Source organism: Alligator sinensis, unplaced genomic scaffold (assembly GCF_000455745.1).
Source record: "Alligator sinensis unplaced genomic scaffold, ASM45574v1 scaffold161_1, whole genome shotgun sequence".
Taxonomy (NCBI): Eukaryota; Metazoa; Chordata; order Crocodylia; family Alligatoridae; genus Alligator; species Alligator sinensis.
The window spans coordinates 709,115-718,490 of NW_005841974.1; the positions used below are offsets into that span (position 1 = coordinate 709,115).

At 48.3% G+C, this 9,376-nt stretch overlaps 1 protein-coding gene across 2 annotated transcripts in view; it reads right to left on the reverse strand.

Moving 5' to 3' along the window:
• Nucleotides 1-3,459: 3,459 nt before the first annotated feature.
• The window catches only part of ZYX (zyxin), a 12,201-nt gene continuing 6,284 nt past the window's right edge, over nucleotides 3,460-9,376 (reverse strand). Inside the window, exons 3-10 of one of the 2 annotated variants that reach the window (XM_025200764.1) lie at nucleotides 7,476-7,657; nucleotides 6,885-6,977; nucleotides 5,832-6,359; nucleotides 5,403-5,547; nucleotides 5,141-5,313; nucleotides 4,739-4,917; nucleotides 4,398-4,518; nucleotides 3,460-4,284 (exon numbers count right to left, since the gene is read on the reverse strand). In XM_025200764.1, the coding sequence (XP_025056549.1) occupies nucleotides 4,174-4,284; nucleotides 4,398-4,518; nucleotides 4,739-4,917; nucleotides 5,141-5,313; nucleotides 5,403-5,547; nucleotides 5,832-6,359; nucleotides 6,885-6,977; nucleotides 7,476-7,657 (1,532 nt within the window). In that variant the 3' untranslated portion in view covers nucleotides 3,460-4,173. The remainder of the gene's footprint in view (nucleotides 4,285-4,397; nucleotides 4,519-4,738; nucleotides 4,918-5,140; nucleotides 5,314-5,402; nucleotides 5,548-5,831; nucleotides 6,360-6,884; nucleotides 6,978-7,475; nucleotides 7,658-9,376) is intronic. The other variant, XM_006020923.3, reaches the window with a different exon arrangement.

Here is a 9,376-nt window from a genome sequence, read left to right on the forward strand (position 1 = left end):
CTTCAAGAGGAGGCTGGATATGCATCTAGCTGGGGTCATCTAGACCCAACCCTCTTTCCTGCCTATGCACGGGGTCGGACTCAATGATCTATTGAAGTCCCTTCCAACCCTAACATCTATGAATCTATGAACCTTTTGTATTAACTGTTCTTCAGGGATTTAAGCAGGGTGGAATGGTATTGCACTCTAGGTGCCCAAATCCACATACAGCTCTAAACATTGGAAATAGAATCTGGCTCTAAGTGTCCAGAGGGAAATGTTATTTGTCGTAGCAAAAAGGGACACTGACAACCTGCCCCAGCACGTAGTATATCACACTGTATATACATACATGGGTGATACAACTTTTGAGCTTTCAGTTGCACTAGTCCAGTGATGAAAAACCTTTTTCTCCACCAAGCCAGATGACCAATACCTGGTCTGATAATAGGCCAGACTGGTTCCATTTCAGCACCTGGGGCCAGAACAGTGGCCACCATCCAGCCATCTAGTGGAGACTGAGAGCAGCCCTGCTTGAGCCTGGCATCCCAGCGTAGGGAATATGGCAGCAGGGGTGGGGTGGGAGGGAAGGAAAGAAGTGGGTGATTCAGACCCACAGGGGAAGAGGGGGCATTGCCCAGCCACAGCCTGGCCTTGTGGAAGAGGGGAAAATGGGGTGTGGCCTGCCTCCACAAGGGTACAGATGGGAAGAAGGGGGGGCCAGGCCCCAACCCAGCCCTGCAGGGGGAAGGCTTAGCTTGGGATTTAGGAATTTGGTAGTAATGGTCACACTTCCCCTGCCACCAAAATTTCCTGATCTGTGGGGAGCCCCACATGAGATGACGGCACAGGCTGCATTTCGCCTGCAGGCAGGTTGAGCAATCCGCATTAAATCAACAAAATATGTCCTGTCATGTGTGTAACCAGTCTCACAGCCCAGAGGTTGAAAGCAGTATGACTTAACACAAAATCATACAACAGTTGGCACTCTTAAAATGTACAGGTGATGCATACAGACTTGAACCAGAGACCTTCTGCATCCAAATTAAGAGTATGGTGTCAGCAGCTTATCACATGATGGTAGGGCTAATACAGGAAAACTAGGCTATGTATGTAGCAGAGTGAGCACCAAGAGCTGCTGGATTTCTGATCGTATGCAACCTCTATTTGAAAGACTGTCAACAGTATATACCTAACTTAGTGTGGCGCATTCACCTCCATCTAAACCATTAAATCAGGGTTGTTAAACTCACTCAGTGCTGTGGTCCAGATTAGTGACATAGGGCCAGTCTGCAAGCTGGATCAGGCCCAAGGAGCTCCTTCCCCCTCTCCCAGCATACCTGATCCAGTTGCTACTTCAGGAAGTCTGAGACCCACCCTGCATGGGAACAGATCCTAGGACAGCCAGAACAGACACTGCATGCAGTGCCGCTATGCTATATGCAGTGGCCACCCTAGCAGCTCCAGGACTGCACTGCATCTGGCACCCATTCCAGCTGATTTGGGATGCATACTGCACATGGCACTTATGAAGGCCACATGCAGCATGGGCCCCGGACTGGCTGGAGCAGGCACCATGCACAGCATACACCCCACAGCAAGTAGTGCAGTCCAGCTGGGGCAACCACCATGTGCAGAGCAGCAGCTGTTCTGGCCAGACTGTGCTACATGCAGGGTACTGTGCTCATTCTAGCTGCTCCATTATCTGTGCTGCAGTGTAGGTCTCAGGCCAGCTGGGACAGCCACCAGTTCAGGTGTGCTGTGGGAAGGGAATGAGCAAGGGGAAAGGGAGAGGGAAGGAGGGCGGTATGTAGGCCAGATCTGGCCCATTGGCCAGCCCCACACCCCAGGCATACACTATGCATGGTTGCCCTAATGACAAACAGTCCCACAGACAAAGTTGGCAGTGCAATGCCTGGGCAATCAGTTGCTCTGCATTTACTAAATCACTTCATTTGCCCAAGTCTGCACAACAAGTTCCATTGGTACCTAAAATTCAGGAATTTAAAGTCAAATTCCACATATTAATCTCAGAAATTAGAAGACTATATGCACCCAATATACTGTCAAGTATAGAAACAACGTATTTTGTTCTTTTCATAACATGATCATACTTTGAAAAGTAACTGAGAAAATAGTCCTTCTTTGGTACACAGCTTTGCTCTTTGTTTATTAGTCATAGCTGCCAATTTTAGTGACAAAAAAAGAGACTTTCCTGATTTTCATTCCTGTTAGTCTTACAGGCAAGAAAGCAAAAAACAAAGCGTGACTTCTGGAACCTTCTTCCTCTGATGCATCAGAATTATTTGATGAACCTGTCTGCACACTTAAATGCCCAAGTTGCCCTTAAGAATGGTCATTACTCAAAATGATGGGTAAAAATGGAAAAAAACCCAGTTTGAATTCATTTCTTAACCCAGTGCTGCAGTTATAGGTGGACCAGCAGCTAGATTATGATGGAGGGAACTCATTTGAATTGCTTAAGTAAGTTACCAAGAGCCTATGACATAAGAGCAGCAGAAGCATTGTGAGACCATACTTACCCAAAAACAAAATAAGAGCTATTGGAAGAAGTCCAAGGAACCAGTTAACTCTCATTATTGTAGAACATCCTAAGGGCCAAATTTTCAAATATATCTAGTCAACTAACAGTCCAGATACACAGAAAATTCCACTAAGCACTTAATCATAAGCATCTAACTCCTGGTGGAAGTCTAGACAGTTTGAGGAAGATAACAGGTTAGGAAATTCAGCTACTCTCCTCTGCCATACAGAAGCAGAATCCATATCCCTGGGGTTCAGGTAACAAACAAGAAAATAGTTGGTGGAACAACAATTCCCATGCAGCAAGTAGATAGACGGAGCAAGGATGCTTCGACAGGGGAAAAAAAAAGAAAAGGTTTTATTAGATGTCTGTGGCTAGACAACATAGTATCCATTGTAAAATACCTGTTTGGTCCCCAAGAGGCTCTAGTCCAGAAAGAGGGGCTCAAGACAGTGACAGGCAAAGTCAGCCAGTACATTTTGATTATTAGTTTTCACCAGTTGAAGAGACACCCTTCTACCAGATCTTCACCTTGTGCCCTGTGGCCATTCCCCACAATGCACTCTCAGGACTTCTGATAAATTTTGCTTCTCAGGAGGTGGCTAGACCAAGTGCCACAGATAAAAATGGCTGACAGGAACTGGGAAGCAACTAACTTTTGGAAAGAAGCGTGAAAGTTCCCTAAACATAGGGAACTTCTACATATGGTTTAACCCAGCCAGTAAGATCCATCAAAGGAAAGCTATTAACATTTTCCAGTCTAGAGAGGTAGTTAACTGTGTTAGTCTGAAGTCAGGAAGAAGGAAGGGCAGAGTGGTATCTTAGGGCATTTTTACACGTGCTCTGGGATGCAGCACCAGGTGCTTTAATTAGCAAGCTGTGCCAGTTAAAAAAAAAAAAGTGCCCACACATCAGGTGCATCAGTGTCCCCAAACTGAAAAAATGGTGTCAGGGCACTTTGAACTAAAGCTCATTGAACGTGTTTTATTTCAAAGTGCCCTACCACCATTTTTTCAGCATGGGGATGGTGATACACATGACAGAGAAGGCTGCCAGAGCGCATTAAATTTTCATGTTCCAACAGACTCGGGTAATCAAGTTTACTCCAACGTGCTGGGATTTCCAGCATGTCAGAGCAGGCTCCCTGCGCATCTATAGGAGCCAGCAGGAAAAAGGAACAGATGGCAGTACCCATCATCTTGTCACTCTCAATGCCAAATAACTGTACTTCTACTCCAAAGAGCAGAACGTACCCTGAGCTTTAGACCACCTCTCAGCCATCAGGTATTTTATTCTCACCAAGTGAGCCAAAAGTGTGAAGACAGAATTGGAAGCAAAGCCACTTTTCTCTAGGGCTGCTAAGATGTGTCCTTTTAAGGGCAGCTTATGGGAACAGAACGATCTCTTGCAACTTCCATGTTACTCCCCACAGTCTGGAATGCACTGCAGGTAGGGAATTGGGGATTGTGGAAGGGAATCTTGTCCCGACGAGTGCTTGAAGGGAGGGGCTGGAAATGGAATATGCATATGATGAAAGCTATCACTCTCCAGAGTCCCTTGAGGAATGTGCCCTGCACAGCAGACAGTTGGACAATTGTGGGGAAGGAAATGCAATTTAGGGTGCAGTTGTGTCAGGGGTGTGCCTCAAATCAGTGCACAGCTTTGGCACGTGTGGTGTGACACTTCATACACAGCACATGCCCATCCAGCGGAAAGCAACCTTTCTCATCCGCTTCAATAGACAGAGGCTTCCCGCAGTCCTGAGGGGAGAAGAGGACAACACAATGGTCAGTGACAGCTAACATGAAAGTGGATACAGTTCACTGAACACCCAGAGCAGGGGGAGCAGGAAAAGTGGTAGAAACCTTATCACCTCACACTTGTAGCACTTCATGTGGAAGTTTTTCTCCAGTGCCACCACACGGACAGTCTCATCCTTCCCAGGCTCTGGCATGATGGGCTCAGCACAAACCGAGCAGCGGGGGGCATACTTTCTACAATACACAGGAAAGGAGAGAAGACACTCACAACTCCAGAATTCAATGAAGAAGTTATGGGACAGCCTTCCCACCAGGGACTTAGCTGAACGAAGAGTGCAAGAAATAAAAGTGAGGAGTCTGGCTGCCCTTCGGCAAGGCCAGGTACATCAGGTGGCAGCGAAGGTAGCTTTCCTTCCTTTGGAAATAATGACTACATGTGCAGTCTCCTACCTACCTATGGTAGTCATCCACACAATGGGGCTGATTGGCCTGGTCCACAATGAAAGAAGTGCCCTCAAGAGGGCAGTGGCACACCACACAAGTGAAGCACTGAGGATGATAAGCATTGCCTGTGGCCTTCAGCATCCGGTCTGTAATAGTCTGTTTGCAGACACTACACTTCTCCAGGGTGCCCTGGGGAGAAGGAAAGGCGATTCAAGACAGGATCAGCCCAGCCCAACAGTACTGCTACAGGGGTGGCAAAATAGACAGACAAGGCAATCTGTCCTTAAGCAGCCAAGTGCAACAGTGGGAGCAGCCCAGACAGAGGCCAAGCTCACCACTACCAGACCTCCTGACCACTCCTTCCTGCCTATATGGAGCCCCACCCTGATCTGCCATCCCAGGAGTCACTCACAGCATAGCACTCCTCACAGAAGGGTTTCTCATCCACATTGTAGAACTGTTGCCCCTGCAGCTGCTTCTCACACTTGAAGCAGGTGAAGCACTCAACATGGAAGAGGCAGTCCAAGGCACGCACAGCTGGCTGAGTTCGTGACAGGGGCTTCTGACAAAAGCCACAGAGCTCTGCTAAGGGGAGGAAGAAGAGGGTGAGAGATAGGAAATAACTGCTGTCACCCCAGGTGCTCCACTGGGGAAATATGCATACACACACCTACCAGAAGTTGAAGCTTCCACCTGTGGCGACTGCTCCATGTCCTTCATGAGCTTCTGTGTCAGCATCTCTAGTTCCTCCACCTCCTTCATGGTCAACAAGGAGTTACCCCTGGGAGATTCAGAGCCAGTGCCTCCAGGGATTCTTGGCTGTGGGAAGGAAGGAAATATTCAACCCTTGACAGCATGTACAGGTAGGTGAGGAGCCCCTTTGTTCTTGCCCTTCACAGTAACTCTAGGGAATAACCTCCCACACCTTTTGCCTATTTACCTCCCCCCTCGGGTGAACAAGTGAAGTCCTTTCCACAGCCCTTGCCTGGCCATTCCTGTTCAATAAAATCACAATGAATTTCCTCTGCCATCCTTCCCCCTCCCACCCCCAGGGATACTCTTTCTGCTATAAGCCATGTGGAATGTAGCACTCCTCTCCTTACCTTGTCACAGACAGTAGTAGGCTGTCCTGTGGGACGCAGCTTCTCCTGTACTGGGGGTTTCTCTCGCTGCTGGGCATAGGCAAAAGTAGGGGGCTGTGGCCTTGGAGCTGAAACCCCAGCTGAAGGGGCTGTAAATCGGGTCTGGCCAGGAACAGTAGCATTAAATCTCATGGAGCTAGGGGGAACACCTGGAGCACTAGCACTTGGTTTGGATCCAAGTTTGGGGGAGCTTACAGTGGGCGATGGGTTGAATTTAGGAGCAGGTTGGGCTGGTAAAGGAGGAGCAACTGGGGCTGGCACTTGTGGCTCTGTGGCTGGGGATTTTCTGCACTGCACTGGTGCTGCCCAAGGGGTTGAAGCAGGGGCCACATCCACCCCAGGAGGTTTAGGTGTGAAGCCTCCACTGGGTTTTGGTGTGATCTTGGGGGGGAAAGAAGCAGGAACCGGAGGATCTTTCACTGCAGACATAGTTTCCACATGGCTTTTAAGAGCAGGTGTTCTCAGGGGAACTGTAGATCCAGGAGATGCCTACAAAAGGGAAGAATGGTGGGGGAGGAGGAGAGAGAGACAGCATGTCATGCTAGCAGTTGTCTACCATGCTTTAGGGGGCGGGGGGTGGGAGAGAAAGAAAAAGAAAGAGAGAGCACACACACCACACCCTCGGCATGAAGCACACAGGAAACTGTGCCTCAGGAAGAGAAGAAGTGGCAATCCCAGATCTCATATAAAAGCACAAAAAATAATCCATTCCCTCAGACTGCTGAGGGATAAAACAAAACACACACACATACCCCCCACCAGAAGGCTAGAAGAACCCTTCTTTCCTCTGTACTCCAACCCCCACCTCTTCTATCCGGAGGTTCTGACAACCTTGTTGTAGAACTTATGTTTTTTTCCCCTCCTCTATGCATCCTCCCCCTACAGTTGGGTTAGCTACTTCCAACTAAGACAATATTCATTCAGCCTCCCATTTATACTGCAAATTAAATCAACTGGCTACCCCTTCCCTTCACACCTGATCCATTCAATTCAGTGCACCATGGTGCAGCTCACCCGGGATTTGAAAGGGTCATTCTTCTCCATGTCATCCAGCATTGAGGACAGAGAGTCAATCTCCAGATCTATGCTGCTCACTTTCCCACGTACCTGGGCCACCAATCATGCAGAAGGAAGGAACAACAGAGTATATTGCAGGGACCATCCCAACATGAAGTGCCACAGCCCTAGGTGTATCCCCTCCCCTGCTATCTGCTGCAGTGGAATTTTGTGGGACTGGGCTCATGGAACAAAACTGAAGCTGGTTTAGGGTATGCAGGGAGGTTCAGGTGATAGATGGGGATTAGGCACATGGTCTCCAAGCACTGTGATCAGTGAGGAGTACACATTCCGGGTATATTGCTCCATAGCATGTTTGCAAGTCATGCCTTCCCCAGGAGCAGAGCACTCTGTTCTCTCTCCCAGTATTTGCAGTGATAGAGCTCTGGACCCCTCCCACTTTCTGCATCTTCCCACTGCTGAACTCTGCACGCACAGAAAAGCTGTCCCAATACTAGGCAATACTGTCTTTTAACCCACATGCTCAGACCAAAGCAAGGAACTGAACTGGCCCAACTGAAACCACTGACCAGCTGTGGTTCTGCTCACCTGTGGGATGGACACTCCAGTCCCAAGGCCCTCAGCCATGAGTGGAGGAGGAGGAGAAGGAAAAACCTCCTCTGGGGCTGGGGGGAATGGTTCTTCAAAGGGTGGTGGTGGAGGGGGAAAAGCACTGTTTGGAGAGAGTGCCATCTCCTCTCCTAGAGGGGGTGGGGGTGGCAGCGGCAATTCTGCAGTGAAAAAGAAAAGGAGAAGGTTTTGGTTCTCTTCTGCACTTCTCCAGTACCACTCATAAGAGCAACCAGAGTACTCTCCAGACCAGGAGTGATAATGCTTTCCAGGCTAGAGTCTTTAACGCCCCATGACACAGGGACTGTTCCCCTGCTCCCCACTCACAGCCTTGAAGCAACCACTACAAATTGCTCACCTAGAAGAGGATGCAAAACAGCATGCGTACAAGCCAATGCAACTGGCATCTTACTTTTTATTTGCCAAGAGAGGGAGTCATGCGGAGCCAAGAAGAAAAGAACAAGCCAGAGTACACAACTCGGAGATGCCTTCTAGAATGGAGGGGTCTCTTAATTCTAGTCTGGGCCCTTGCTCCTAATGAATCTGAAGCATTCCCAGTGCGGTTTTATGTCCAAAGAATATTAAATGGCAGGTACAATAGGCCAGCTTCAAGAGGTGATCTGGTATGGCAAGGTGGTTAGAACATTTTGCTAGGAAATAGAAGATGCCTGCCCAGCATGATTTGAATCTGCATTTCCCAACTTTAGCCTCTGTCCCCCCCAAAAAACAAACAACGAAGAGAAAAATTGGAGAAAAGTCCACATAGCTGTTTGAACTGGAGTGGGGGGAAAAAAGTCTCAGAAAACTGTTGTTCAATCTTAATTCTTAATTAGAATGTGCCATTACAGGTGCCTCACCGTAAGGTGTCAGGGGAGCCGATAACAGTCCACACTGTACAAAGGGATAGAGATAAAACTGACTACAGTGCATCACAGCCTGTACACTACTGTAACTTGCACCAGCACAGAATTGATCTCAGCATTCTGAGGGGTAATGCCAGAATACAATAATTCACTGGTGCAGAGCTGTACATAATTTGTATGCACTGTATTTGCACTAGTGTAAAGGCAGACTTCACCAATGTCAGTGTGCTGCATGACGGCACATTTCAGAAGAGTGAAAACAAACACAACAGAGCTAAGTAGATGAAGCAACACCATTGCAGTGCCAGGACTTTGTGTTTAGGAGGCGGTGAATTACTGTAATGTACTTGAAATTACATACCAAGGAAGTATGGTGCAATGGCAGAAAGTTAGAGAGACCACGAGGGGGAAGAGTTTGCACAAGCCACTGAGTAGGAGAGGAATGGAACCCGCTCCCCCCCTCACACAGTTTCTCCTTCTAGGTTGCTGAGAATGTGGTGGGGAATTCTAACCAGCAATAGGCTCTGATCTCAGGTCACAAATGGTGGGGGGAAATAAATAAATAAATAAGTAAATCAAGAAAATGCTACAGACTCAATGTATTCCTACATCCTGTACCTCTGACAACCTTAAGATGAACTCCCCAGATTCTATACATGAAAAATGTATACATTTGTTATAATGTTCCATATATAGAACCTAATTATTGGAGGGTTGCTCCATTACAGTGGACTCCAATCCCATTCTAACCTGAGGCAGTGAGCTCAGCCCCTGTAGCAGCTGTCTGGACTGCATGCTGCATGCCACCACAGCAGGGCTGGGTTGGGGCTGTGTTCAGAAGAACCTGCCAGTACAGAGCAAGGCTAAACGGCAGGGGAGGGAGAGGGGCAAGCAGGACAGCAAAGGCTGTGTGGGAGGGTGGTGGGGAGAAAGACTATAGGAGGGGAGATGGCAGGGTGCAGAGGTGGCAAGCAGCAGCTGCAGCTATGGCTACGGCCCTGACCCCATGTAGGGGCA